At 44.7% G+C, this 14,779-nt stretch overlaps 1 protein-coding gene across 3 annotated transcripts in view; it reads left to right on the top strand.

Moving 5' to 3' along the window:
* GPR4 (G protein-coupled receptor 4) overlaps positions 1 to 13,748 on the top strand; it is a 166,840-nt gene extending 153,092 nt beyond the window's left edge. For all 3 annotated transcript variants that reach the window (XM_030220102.1, XM_030220101.1, XM_030220099.1), the window contains one exon: positions 12,182 to 13,748. In XM_030220102.1, the coding sequence (XP_030075962.1) occupies positions 12,537 to 13,610 (1,074 nt within the window). In that variant the 5' untranslated portion in view covers positions 12,182 to 12,536 and the 3' untranslated portion in view covers positions 13,611 to 13,748. The remainder of the gene's footprint in view (positions 1 to 12,181) is intronic.
* Positions 13,749 to 14,779: the final 1,031 nt, after the last annotated feature.

Raw genomic sequence — 14,779 nt, 5'->3', positions numbered from 1 at the left:
CCCGGCTGGCATAGGTGATTACCTGTTCCAAACCATCTTGTTCTTGGCTAAGTACTGCTCCTAACCCACTCTGGCTGGCGTCAGTAGTCAGTATGAATGGCCTACTGAAATCGGGATATACCAGGACCGGTGGTGACATCAACTTCTCTCTTAGCACATCAAAGGCCTTCTGGCACTCCAAGGTCCACATGAAGGAGGCCACACTTGGCTTTGTAGGTTTGCCCATTAGCACATGCAGGGGGTTTCGCTATTTGTGCATACCCGGGAACAAATCGCCTGTAGTAACTTGTAAAACCAACAAACTTATGGACATCTTTGGCTGTCTTTGGAATTGGCCAGTCTTTCAGGACCCTGGTCTTGTCTTCGTCTACTGCGACTCCCTCTTCAGACACCACATGGCCCAAAAACTTCACTTCTCTCTCAAACAAGCAACATTTGGACAGCTTTAGCTTCAACCCATGTTCTTTAAGTCTGGAGAACACTTTCTCTAGGCAGTCCACATGATCTTCGAATGATGCAGAAAATATCAAGATGTCATCCAGGTATAGTAAGAGGATGTTGAACACGTAGTCATTGAAGACCAGTTCCATGAGTCGGGAGAACATAGCAGGTGCATTGCTCAATCCAAACGGCATCTGGTTCCACTCAAAGAGACCAAATGGTGTAGTCACAGCCATTTTGGTCTTGTCTTCTTCAGCCATTGCCACTTGGAAGTAGCCAGACGTTAAGTCAAGTGACGAAAAGTATTTGGCTTTTCCCAAAGCATCCAGTGACTCTTCAATTCGTGGGAGGGGATACGCATCTTTCACCGTTACTTGGTTTAGCCTCCTATAGTCCACACAAAACTGTATCCTTCCATCCTTCTTCTGTACGATCACTGCCGGGGATGCCCATGGACTGCAACTCCTTTGCAGGATCTTCTGGTCCACCAGTGTTTGGATGTGCCTCTTGAATTCCTTATATATGTGAGGTGACACTCTCCGGTATGGCTGTTTTATGGGAACTACATTCTCTGTGTTGTTGTAGTGTCTCACGAGGGTGGTAGACCCAATGTCACCCTCGTCTTTAGAAAACACATCTCGGTGCCTTTGTAACAATCCTTCCACCTCCTCGGCCTGATGGTTAGATTTTCCCACTTGACCTGCGGTGTAGGGGCTAGGCTGTTCTCCAAATTCTCCTCTTCTATGGGAGTCACCACAATCTCAGATTCAGCTACGACAAACCTCACCTTTTTCTGTGGTATTGTCTCTATGCTCTGCAGAGCAGCTAGCTCTGCTATGCGTGCTCGTGGGCGAATCTGGATGATTTTGTTGCTCAAATTCAACACTCGGATAGGTACTTTCCCCTCTTCGGTGTTAGCAAGTATTTTGGCCACCATCAACCCCTCTGGAGAAGCGATAGTTGGCGTGGGTTCAACGAGGACTGGACATGCAGGTAGAGACTGGATCCGGTGACAGATACCCTGGGTGATTCTTTCTGTCAAAGAAGGGATGACCACTCTTTTGCTTCCCAGCAGCTTAACAAAACCAATTGGTCCCTCTTGATCCAGTTGCTGGTAGCCTTGCCGAATCTGGGCGACAATCTTGCAAACACGTTTGGGAGTGGCAGTGGTGCTATTGAAAAGGGAAGCACCAGGCAAAAGGTCTCTAATGTCTTTCAATACGTTTGTGCCAATCAAGCCATGAACTTCGTCATTCCAGGCCTCATCTCGGGTGACAAATATGCACCTATCAGGGACGGTCTGGCCAAAGCAGGTCATGTCAGTCACTAAACAGCTGATTACTGGGATCTCCAATCCATTTGCTGCTGTCAATTTGATCCATGTGGCATCTAGCAATTTTGGCTTTTTCGTTAACTTGGTATAGAAGTGGCTAGCCGTAATCGTAGACACTTCAGAGCCGGTGTCTATTAAACAATTTACTGGCATTCCACCCATAAGCACTTCAAAAACTGGTCTCGTTTCAATGGCGCTTTCTCTCTTCTAGGCCTCGGGGATGCACATTTTACTGCCAATATTGGTAACCTGCCCCTGCTCACGTGATGTAGAAGGTAGGGAGGAATGTCTCCTTTGTACTTCCTGTGGTGCTTCCCTTCTGCCACTAGTCCTGGAGGCCTCTGTGGATCTCTCATTGTGAGCTCCCTGTTCGCCTTCCCGAGGTCCTCTTCCACTACTTTCTGGGACTCTTTCACTTCGACAATATCTACTTATGTGACCAGGTTCTTGACAACGATAACAGATAAGTTGTCCCCTCTCGTTTCACCTGGGTGGGTTCCTTTTTGGTGGAGCTCTGCCACCCTGTTAGGGCCTGTTTTGACTTTCCGTCCATTGGCCCATGTCTTGCATAAGTTCCTGTTGTCTCTATTCCAGGCCTTTACCCAATCTCTCAGCAACAGCACACAGCTGCTGCATGGCTTCAGTCAACACATCTGGGTCTCCGACCGCAGCTCTTACGCTGGCCTCACTCTTCCTTGACAGGAGCCTAGGGTTACGATTTCCTTCTACTGGCATGCTCTCTTCTTCCTCTGACCACTTAATTAACAATGAGAGTAGGTCTTCATAGGATAGCTCTTCAACCTGGGCTTCCTGCCTCTTGACTTCTCTCCTTAGAGCCGCATCATTCAACCCTACAATGAGGAGTTCTTTGAGTGACCTCTCTACGTCCTCTATGGCAGTGGCCCTCCTGTTCAGGATTTTGGCAGCTTGCTCCCGCAGACAACACCCAAACGTGCGTATAGTCTCCCCAGGCAAATGTCTTCATGCATAGTACTCTGACAGACTTACAGTGAGAGGGACTTTGTCTCCAAACTCTTCACCAAGTTTCTTGAATAGGGCTGCTATGTTTCCTCTGTCTTGGGGACGGTACAGCTTCATCACGTCATAGGCGGATCCCTTTAGATGATCAAGAACTACATCCCACTGATCTTCAGGGGGAAATCTCAAGACCTTCAGAGCAGATCTGGTCTTCTCGGTCCATTCTTCCACTGAGAGGTCGCCAGCCTTCTGCTGATGGCCACTGAAATCAGGTCTCCGTTTGTCTCTCGGTATGTAGAGAGTGGGGACTTGAGCTGAGGGAGGCGCTGGTGGCGGCTGGCTAAACTTTTCTATAATCATCCTGGCCAAGTGACAGGATTCCTCCTGAGCCTCTTTTTCTTGCTTCAAGGCTGCCGTTTGTTTCAGGTACAGCTCCTTCAGGGCTTCAAACTCCTTTTTCCAGTCGTCACTCATCTCTGCTCCTTCTCAGGTGTACTGCATAGAACCAGAGGCCTCACAGACTGCCACATAGCAGGGAACTAACTAGACCTGCTAAAGCAAAGCTTGCACAGAACACTTTCAGTGAGATTCTTGTCAGGATATGCCAGTCAAGGATCTTACACAAAACACAACTCTCACCAAATACTAAAACAGAATTCTAACACAAGTAGGATCCTTACTAAAGATGGTGGACTAGGTAAGGAAATCCTATGTCCGTGACACCACTTGTAAACCCCCTAGTCATGGAGCAGGTAAATTACAATAATTAAAGAAATAAATATATAAGAATGTCACAGTTTCAAATAGGGTTCTCAAATAAACTCCACACAACCAAGGGATTTAACAAGAAAAGAAATATTAAAGATTTTATTAAAGGGTAAAGTAAATAGAAACACTGGGATATGCTCCTTAAGATTGGTACCAATTTTTAAAGTTTGATGGTATTAAATAAAACTAGTGCAAGGTGTTAAATGCTTTGTGATAAGCTACAAAGGAAATAAAGACAATAAAATATTCAAAACTACAATTACAGTTACCAAGACCCCAACCCCACATCTGCAATAACACAAAACATCCCAAACATGTACACAGCTCTAATTAGTGTACTCAGATCTGATATATATATTTTTCAGTTTGTGTGCACACAATAATGTTACCGGTATATCAAATCTTCGCTAGCACTGCAGCTCTCTTGTGTTGGGTACCTTGGTCTTCTCGACATCCATGTCTCCTCAGTTGGTGAGGTCAGCTCACTGGCTCAGTAACTCCAGGATACCTACTGCTCTGACTCAAAAAACCTCAAAAAAGGAAAACCCTGACTCCATGTGCTTGGTGTGTGTACTAACCTCAATCAGTATTTTCTTTGGCAAAGGACCTTGTGGACTAACTAGATTCAAATAAAAAGATAAGCAGGGGAAATTCCTATCTAACCCTCCCAAAACATGACCCCTTTTCTTTTGTTCTGCTATACAACCACCCTCTAATCACACTGGTGGACTGCTAAACTAAATCTCTTAAAGGCAGGCACTCACAGGACTCGAGGCTTAGGCTGGGCAGCTTTTCCCCAGGGCAGGCTTACTTAGTGCAGACACTTGAAACAACAGGCTTCTGTCTGGATCCTCCTGAGGCAGAAATTCACGCTGGCAGACACTCAAAAAAAGTTCCTTTGGAGTCTGGGCACTCAGTGAAGGGGGGGGTGTCTCTCCTTGTGAGGCTTCTTCCCTCTCCGGATAAGCCTCTTCTTTACAGGACAGACAGCCACACGGCTGGCTCTCTCTCCTCTCTGGACAGGCAAGCACACACACACACGGATACACTGGGTGGACTTCTCTGGGATTCTATTCAGTTCTGCACTGCTCCCAACACGTCTCAGCTTCCCAGTGTGTTCCCTTCTTCCTCCTCTGCTTCTCTCTCTCTCTCTGTCTGAAGAATGGCCTCTGTGGGTCCTGCTATGGCTCCTCTTTTGCCCCGGCTCACTCCCAACCCCCTTCTCCTCCTCTTCTGTTCCTGTCTGCTTCAGTCCTCAGCCCCTTTCCAGGACTCACCAGTCTTCCCCCTCTTCATCAGCCTGCAGCATGCTTCCTCTGTCCCTGAGCTTGCACACTCCTGCCTGGATCCATTTTTTTCCTCTCAGACCATGCTTGCAGCCTCCATTCTTTTCCTGGGCTTGTCTTCCTTCCTTCTTCCCAGGCTGCCTCTGGACTGCAAAACTTTTTCTTTGTTCCACCCCTCCTGTCCCCTGGATTGGCTTGAAATTCACACCAATCTATGGGTCAGACTGCCTCCTGCCACCTCATTGGTCCAAATTTGTGCCCTTTAGCAGATCCTGGCTCCTATTGGCTGTCTTCCACACTGTCCCTCCTCTAGCTCCCAGCTTGCTCTGGGCTCTCAGACAGCCAATCGGAAGCCTTGTAACAGGTTTCCCTGCCCCTCTCCCACAGTCACAGACTCGTAAAATTTAAACACACCTCTAGCAGTAGCAGCTATGGACACCTGAGTCCTTTGTTTTACAGCAGTGCTGGAGCATTTTAACCACTTTAAACATTTTAACTAAAAGATGTCACTGCAGTTGCTGGGCTGCCCTGAGACCTCTGCACATCCCTGCCCTCTGCAAGATGCCCTCCTCTCAGGGAAAAAGGGGGGGGGGGGGGGAGACAAGGTAAAGGCTTCTTTTTTTTTTCTATATTTACACCAGGAATACTTCCAATGAGACTTTAGTAGAACCATCCATGGCTAGGAGGAGGAGGAGGGGATGTTCCAGCAGTCCAGCACATATATTGCCCTTAAATTATCACCCTTCAACAAGTGCGCCTTGTTTCGCCAAATTTCTGGCTGCCTCAGGAAGGGCGCAACTGAAAACCAAAACTTATTAGTCCTTATCGCTGGCTTCAAAGATGGTGCAGAGAGATTCAAAGGCGCCAGAACATTTAAACTTTTCTACATTGTCGACTGTCCAATCACAGGAGAAGTTGACCCAACCAATCAGGAAGCCGGCAACTCCTGACAGGAGTAGCCAGCATCAAATCAGTAATAGGCATTCCATTCTATACTTCTGTTTAAACCTTTCGGTTCTACTGTATTCAACATATAAATCCAATGTTGTTCCTTGCACCAAACGATATTTTTAATGTTCCCCCCCCCCCCCCCCCCCCCCCCCCCCCCCGCTTACCCAATTTAGCTTGATCAATAACCATACAAAGTAATTGATCAAACTGATGTTGGACTTGAGCACAATGACGTGCCATAGGAGCTTCCAATTTCAATTGTGTTATACAGTGCCGATGTTCTATCACTCTGGTCTTGAATTGACGTGTAGTGTGCCCCACATACAACAGATCACAAGGGCAACGAAATCAATACACCACATTTTTGGAATCGCACGAGGTACTATACCTCAAGCTAAATTTCTTACCTAATGAAGAAATGAAAGAATATCCTTCCAAAGAGACCGAGCAAATAGAACAATGACCACATTTCTGATGATATCCATCTCGACGTTGACAAACTGACTACACATCTGCATAACTTGTTGGTCCTGTAGGTTGTTATTGCGAACATACGACAGCATGAGATGATGATCGCGGAAAGCTTGATGAGTGAGCATAATGTTCCAATGTTTTCTTAAAATGGCAGCAACCTGTGGGGATCTGTTAGAATATTTTAAAACACAAGGAATAACCTTGGAATCCCCCCTCATCCTTCTTACGGTGATTTTGTTGTAATAACTCCCCATGATTATAGAGGGCTCATTTGTAAGATTGTTTAATAAGCTTATCTGGATATCCTCTTTCCTTGAATTTACTTTCTAACTTGGTTGCTAATTCCTGATATTGATCCGGGGTGTCACAGATCCTACGATACCGAAGGAACTGGGAAAAAGGCAAGCTGCACTTCAGATGGTGAGGATGCATACTGTCAAACCTCAGCAATGAGTTTCTATCTGTAGGTTTAACAAAAACGTCTGTTCTTAGAGTCCCGATTTCTTTCTTCACCAATACGTCCAAAAGGTTGATGTGCATAGAATGGAAATTCATTCAAACTTAATGGTGGCATGACACCTGTTTATTTATTTACCGCCATTTTGAAGGAATTCACTCAAGGCGGTGTACAGTAAGAATAGATCAAACATGAACAATAGGCAACTACAGCAGTAAAAATATTCAAATAACAATACAAAGTATGACATAGAGAGGCATAATCGAACGCGAACGTCCATCTCCATGGGCATTTATCTCCAAGGATGGGTCCGCGAAGGGGCGGGCCAGACCATATTTTTGAAAAAGATGGGCGTCCATCTTTTGTTTCAATAATATGGTTTGTGCCGGGCAAATGCATCACATTTGGGCGGATTTGAGCTGGGTGGTATCTGTTTTCAGTGATAATGGAAATCGAAGGCACCCAGCTCAAAAACAAACAAATCCAAGGCATTTGGTCATGGGAGGGGCCAGGATTCGTAGTGCACTGGTCCCCCTCACATGCCAGGACACCAACCGGGCACCCTAGGGGGCACTTGTAACAATTAAAAATGTTTTTAAAATACCTCCCAAGTCCATAGCTCCCTTACCTTGGGTGCTGAGCTCCCCAAATCCCCCCAAAACCCACTGCCCACAACTTTACACCATTACCATAGCACTTATGGCTGAAGGGGGGCACCTAGATGTGAGTACAGTGGGTTTTGGGGCAGCTTGGAGTGCTCCCATTTAGCAGCACAAGTGTAACAGGTAGGGGGGTGGGCCTGGGTCCACCTGCCTGAAGTCCACTGCACCCACTAACAACTGCTCCAGGGACATGCATACTGCTGTGATGGAGCTGGGTATGACATTTGAGGCTGGCATACAGGCTGGAAAAAAAAGTTTTTAAAGTTCTTTTTTTTTTTTGGTGGGAGGGGGTTAGTGACCACTGGGGGAGTCAGGGGAGGCCATCCCCAATTCCCCCCGGTGGTCATCTGGACAGTTGGAGCACTTTTTGGGGACTTGTTCGTGAAAAAAAAGGGTCCAAAAAAAGTGACTCAAATTCTCGCTTCTGGCGCCCTTCTTTTTTCCATTATCGGCCGAGCGCGCCCATCTCTCCTCGGCCGATAAACACTCCCCAGTCCCGCCTTCACCACGCCTCCGAAACGCCCCCATCAACTTTGTCCGTTCCCGCGACAGACTGCAGTTGGAGGCGCCCAAAATCAGCTTTCGATTATACCGATTTGGGCGCCCATGAGAGAAAGGCACCCATCTCCCGATTTGGGTCGAAATATGGGCGTCTTTCTCTTTTGAAAATAAGCTGGATAGTATACTACCTACAATGTCAACACAATACGTAATAGAACATTTTAATTGATAGTGAAGGGTAAAGCAAAGATGGAACATACAGATAGGTAAGAGAGTAAGAAGAGTTAGAAAGTAAGGTGACTAATTTAAAGAAAGTTGCACACGAGGTCAGAGAGATGGTTAAATATTATCTTAGCTAGGATAGGAGTGGATAAACATGTCCTGCTGCAGTATGTGCAGCCCGTGTCACTCCCTGTGAATGTGAGTGAGACTAACAGTTACTTCTTCCATTAAAAGCCTGATTGAAGAGCCAAGCTTTCGCCTGCTTCCTGAAATAGAGATAGTCTTGTGTTAAGCGGAGCCTTTCATTCAGTGCATTCCAGAGTGTGGGGGCTATTCCAGAGAAGGCTCCTTGCGGGTATCACTTTGTGTAATGTCTTGAGAGGACCTTAGTGTACTTGGTGGTGTGCAGAGGATCATCTTATTCTTCAGGTTCTCAGGGCCATTTGCTTTGAAGACCTTGAAGATCAGACATAGAGTTTTAAATTTAGCCCTGTATTGTACTGGTAGCCAATGAAGTTTTTGCAAAAATGGTGTGATGTGGTCACGTCGTTTGCAACCTTCTATGAGTCTTGCTGCTGCATTTTGAATGAACTGGAGCCAGAGAAGGCCCTTTGAAGTCAGACCATTGTATAGTGCACTGCAGTAATCCAGTCTCGATGTTATCATGGCATGCACAACTGGGATAAGATTTACCTTCTTGATGTAAGGACAGAAGCAGTGTAGCTGTTGCAAATAGTAGAAGCAACTCTTGAAGGTTGCTTGGATTTGGAGAATCAGAGTTAAGCGTTGAATCTAACTGTATTCCAAGGTTCATGATTTGTAATTTCAGGGGGAGTTCGTACTTCCCAAAAGGGATTTTGATGTATCCACTTGTGTTAAGGACCCAGGGAAGCTTGGTTTTACTTGGGTTCAGGCAAAGTTTGTTGTGTCTGGCCCATTCTTGAACTGATGTGTAATCAGTTTGTTCAAGGCTGTAGGTAAGTCAGGTTCAATGGGTATGAATAGCTGCACATCATCCACATAGATGTAGAACTGAGTGTCCATTGACCTAATCAGCTCAGCTAGTGGCTTGAGGTAGATAACATAATAGGAGACAGTATTGATCCTTGTGGTACCCCGCAGGTCAATGTCCATGGTGGTAGTGAATTGCTGCCAAACATTATGGATTGTTGCCTGTCTGATAGATAGGATCTGAACCAAGCAAGTACTGTTCCATTGATACCTGTTTCTGTGAGTCATGCTAGCATGATACCATGATCCACAGTGTCAAATTCTGCTGAGAAATCTAGCAGTACTAACACCGAGGTGAGTCCCCTGCCTCGGTTTCTGTGAAGATCATCTAGTAGGGATACGAGGACCATTTCTGTTCCATAACCGGGTCTGAAACCAGATTGACATGGATCTAGCCAGTTTCTCTCTTCTAGCCAATCATTAAATTGATCACAGACTGTTTGTTCTATGAGTTTCCCTAGAAATGGATGTTGGATACTTTCAAGTTTGTCCTGATCAATGTTGTTTTTCTTTAGCAAAGGGTGAACCACTGCCCTCTTTAATGCTGTTGTAGTTGCCCATTAGAAAGAGAGGTGTTCACAATTTTTGTGGCGCCTTCTATGAGGCCCATACTTGCCTGCTGCACTGTCTTTGATGGGCAGGGGTTGAGGGAGCTCTAACTGCTCATCACCATCTAGGGTCTAACTCAGCCCTTTGCAATCACAACATCTGATGCCACTACCATCATCAGTTACGAACCCTCCTGGCTTCAGCTTGTAGCTTTATGGCATTTCCTCACAACTCCCAGAATTATCTCACATAGGGGGTTGGAGGAGAGGGGAAACCAAGTTTCCAGGCAAGAGGTTGAGGGAGTAGGTCCCTCTGGCTCAAAGCTAAACGCCTGGCCCTCTAGGCTGTGCCCATACCACTAAGCCCAGCTTTACAACTATTTGGGGGACTCTGTGGGAAGGGCTATACCTATACCTCTTACTTTGGAGCAATGCAGGGGCCCTTTCTATCTTTGCTTATACTCTAGGCTGGTTATGAAAATGTTTTATTACATATTGTGTTGACATTGTAATGTAGAATTATATGGCATACTTTGTATTGTTTGAATATTTTTACTGCTGTAATTGTATATTACTTATGTTTTATGTTTGACTTACTCTTGCTGTACAATGCCTTGAGTGAATTCCTTCAAAAAGGCGTTAAACAAATCCTAATAAATAAATTAGAGAGGAAGCAATCTTTTCACCTGTCCGTTTCCAAACACCTTAGCCTGTGAATCAGCATCCTGAGATCCTAGCCTGATTTCCAGGAATGACGTTTTCATTTAATTGTTCTGAAGGAGAAGAACTAGAGTGAAAGAGAGAGAGAGAGAGAGAGGAAATGAGATGGAAAAGAAAGAGAGAGAGGGGCTGAGAAAGGAAATGAGAGAGGGAGAAGGTGGAAAGAAAAAAGAGGGTGTGAAAGGGAGAGAAGGAATAGGCTATAGAGAAAGACAACATGCAGCAAAAGATATCAAGAAGGAAAAAGAAAAAAATGAGTGAGAGATGAGGGAATGAAATAAAGACCTAGAGAAAAACTGAGAGAAAAGAGAGAGAGATGGAGAGAGGAAACCAGCCTTACAAATGACCTTCTATCATTCTGCCTCTCTGCCTCAGTTTATTCCATGAAATCTTCCCCTTACAGCTGAAAGATGGAATAAATTATAAGCAAAAACAAAAATCCCTTTTGACTACAGTGAGAAAATGCTCAAGTGACTGACCACAATACCCGAGGGACCAGAGCCTCGTGCTCCCCTAGGACCCTCAATATGGTCATGAGGTGGAAAATACAAAAACAACAGAAATAGAGAAGGACCTGGAATTCACCCACGCTTCCAGCTGCTTCACTGTATTGTCTGCATTCCAATGGGCTAATATACAAGGAAGCTATGTTTTAATGGACATTAGTCTGAGAGGACAGGTGAGAGGAGAGGTGACTTGGCTCATTTTTGAAAGAGAAAAACGTTTAAAAAGCGGCATAAAGCAGCATTTGGATGTTTTGCTTGCCAAAATGTTCAAATTGCTATTTTTGAAACCTATTTTGCAGATGTTCATCTATGCATTTCATCTGCAGTGTGTCCAAATCACAAGGGGGTGGGATTAGGGCTTTCCTAACATTTAGACATTTTTGTGCCATAATGGAACAAAACAAAAACATCCAGGACTAAAACTAAGACGTTTTGAGCTAGACCTGTTTTAATCATGACTAAGCCACAAAAAAGTGCCCTAAATGACCAGATAACCACTGGAAAAATAAAGGAAAGCCCCCCCCCCCCACCCTTATTCCCTCAGGGGGTTACTGACCCCCTCCCACCCCCCAAAGATGTGAAAGAAACAGTACATACCAGTCTCTATGACAGCTTCAGATGTTATGGCCAGTCCTATTAGAGCAGCAAGCAGGTCCCTGGATTGGCCTAGTGGTCGATGCAGTGCACTGTGGAGAAGGGGACCCAGGTCCATACTCTGTTAAACTTGTGGTGGAAAGTGTCATCCCCCCCCCCCCCCCCCCAAATCCACCAAAAACCTATTACACCCAACAGAGCAGTGGAGCACCCTAGGTGGCACTGAAGTGGACTGTACATAAAAGCTCACAGGTACACATCTCACCATTACCCCCTTATACTGTATGGGGAGCCCTCCAAAGCCCACCAAAAACGTACTGTGCCCAACTATACACTACTATGCCATTTGGGGAAAAAAGATAGATTTTTTGCTATTTCGAAAATCACTATATTCATCATTTGGATTCTGGACATGTTGAGCAAAATGTCCAAAGAGACAGACGTCATATCAAAAATGCCCCTCCACATTATGAGAGAATGTTCACTGTTACCCTTAACCCTTGGACTGGAGCTGATAAACTTAACTAGCAAAAACACCTACTGGACAAGTTAGAGAACAAAACACTTCAGGGGTGGAGAGGAAGGCAGAGCAGGTAAGGGGTAAATGTGACCTGAGGTTCAAGCATTTTTCAACTGAGCTGGTAGACAAGGAAGAAGCTCATGAGCCACAATAAATACATAAATGAAAATACTAAATGCCCTAATCTTTCTTTTAATCTTCTCTTTCAGAAATTAAGGAAATCAAAGACAGTCTGAGGATGTCAAGAGGTGCTTCCTGCACATCTCACACATCTGTTATGATGGTCCAGAGGTTTTTAAGTTTCCTGGGGCAGGAAGCAGCCAGTGAGGTTCTCTAAGGAATGGATGTTTGTCACTGAAGTGCCTTCAAGAAGAATCCAGTATGATTCACTTACTCCTTTGGAAACACCGCTTCAGGGTCCGACACAGGAAATATACCCCGTGGGCATCTGTGGAACCAGGAATTTAACTATAAGAGAGGGAAGAGAAGACTCTTCCATCCCCAACTTCCCTCTTCTTCCTTCACATCCCAAAATAAAAAAGCAGAGAGGGTAACCAGAGTAAGATGTGCAACGTGACTTTACCAAGCTGTGATGTGAATTCTAAGATTGACCATCTTTTCCCACCAGCATTGTACATCATTGTAATCATCATTGGTTTACCAGCCAATTGCATGGCACTCTGGGCTGCCTACCTCCAGGTGAAGCAGAAAAACGAACTGGGTGTTTATCTGATGAACCTTTCCATTGCTGACCTGCTCTACATCGGCACCCTGCCACTCTGGATTGACTATTTCCTGCACTATGACAATTGGATTCATGGCCAAGAGTCTTGCAAACTCTTTGGCTTTATCTTCTACACCAACATCTACATTAGCATTGCATTTCTCTGCTGCATCTCAATGGACCGCTACCTGGCTGTTGCTCACCCCCTAAAGTTTGCCAGGGTACGGCGGGTGAAGACAGCTGTAGGGGTTAGTGTGGTGGTGTGGACTATTGAGATCTGTGCCAACTCAGCCCCACTTTTCCATAATGAGCTCTTCAATGACCGTTATAACCACACATTCTGCTTTGAGAAGTACCCTATGGAGGGGTGGGTGGCCTGGATGAATTTGTACCGTATTTTCATTGGCTTCTTATTCCCATGGATACTCATGCTGTTCTGCTACCATGGCATTTTGCGGGCAGTGAAGAGTAATGTCTCTACTGAAAAACAGGAGAAAGCCAAAATCAAACGGCTTGCCTTGAGCCTCATCATCATTGTCCTCTTCTGCTTTGCACCCTACCATGTCATTCTACTATCCCGCAGTGCCATGTACCTCAGCCAGCCTTGCGACTGTGGCTTTGAAGAGAAGATTTTTGTTGGCTATCACATGGCTTTAGCCTTCACTAGTCTCAACTGCATGGCTGACCCCATCCTGTACTGTTTTGTCAATGAGGGGGCCCGAAATGATGTCACCAAGACCCTAGCTAACCTAGTACGCTTCTTCAGTGGATCCAAACCTAAAGAGGTGGCCAGTGCTTCTTTCACAGTGGAAACCCCTCTGTCCGCCAAGAAGACTAGCTTTTACTGTCCTTCTGATGCTCTGGTTTTCAGGGATGAGGACTTACAGATGACTATATTGACTTTGAATAAATAGGATTACTCATTTATTCCTTCTTAAATTATATCACAAGTACTGTAAATTTCAGAGTAAAATAACATGCCAGTGTTTTATTTGTTATTCCTGGTGCATCCATTCAACAGTAAAGTGTGCTTGGCAAAAACAAGAGCAGTAGTTTGCCTTCATGGTTCTGATATATGATGTTTAGATCATATACAATATAGTGAAAAAATATTAAACATTACTTTGTTTTTTACTCAGTCATTGCAGAGTGTACAGTAACTGGTCAGGATGTAATTTTGCATGAACTCAAATCCTTTGAATATCCTAGGGGTAGTTAAGTACTGAATATTGGCACTTACCTGCATAAGTGTTGACTTTGCTCCTGGACTGCCCACAAAATAGCTGGGTTTGGCTTAAGTGCTAACCAGGCATATTCAGGGGCATTATCCTGTTGTGTGCTACTGAAAATACCTGGTTACCCCCAGCCAAGCAATTTAAATGGCCAGGAGCTGTTTCTGGCTATTTAAATCACTTTGAATATTAATCAACCCCTCCCCAAGTCATTATGCTCTCTTTTCATCCTCTTGTAACAGTGCATACTTGAGTGATTTTTCAACAGTAAAGTGAAAAGGTGCAAAGTGGGAGTCACAAAGCAGCTACACACATACATACAAACAAGCATGTATACACACACACATACATCATTAATGATACTGCAGAAGGGAGTCTGTTCAACATTACCTTTTGGCTTCAGATGACAGTTTTTCATTTATTTCAGCCACAGGGCACAGTCTGAACATCACATTTCATTTCTATGTTCAGTAGTTAAGGTGCAAAAATGATTTTTAAAGTGTAAACTAGGTGGATATGAGAGGGGAGCCACAGACCAAAATTACAAAACATTAACCAGAAATTGGTTTCTATTCAAAATATTTGTCTAGGTAACTCTAGGGGCTATCTAGGCAAGACTTTATTTTTGAAAATCTCCCTCACTGACTGGATATATTTTGGCCATTTGGTTAGGAGAAGGCAATAGTTAGTGTGTTTTGAGGGTGTGGCTTATTTTAGCTTCACAGTACAGATAGATATTTAATGCTGTCCAGTTAAATTTCACTAGGTAGACTGAGCCACACAAAGAGTGGAGTAGTTATCAAACTGTATTACCACTATATTGTGCATTATTTGCTCTTTAACATGACTTA

The sequence above is a fragment of the Microcaecilia unicolor genome, chromosome 11, assembly GCF_901765095.1.
Source record: "Microcaecilia unicolor chromosome 11, aMicUni1.1, whole genome shotgun sequence".
NCBI lineage: Eukaryota > Metazoa > Chordata > Amphibia > Gymnophiona > Siphonopidae > Microcaecilia > Microcaecilia unicolor.
Note: the sequence above shows the minus strand (reverse complement) of the source record. Positions and strands in the feature narration are given on the sequence as shown.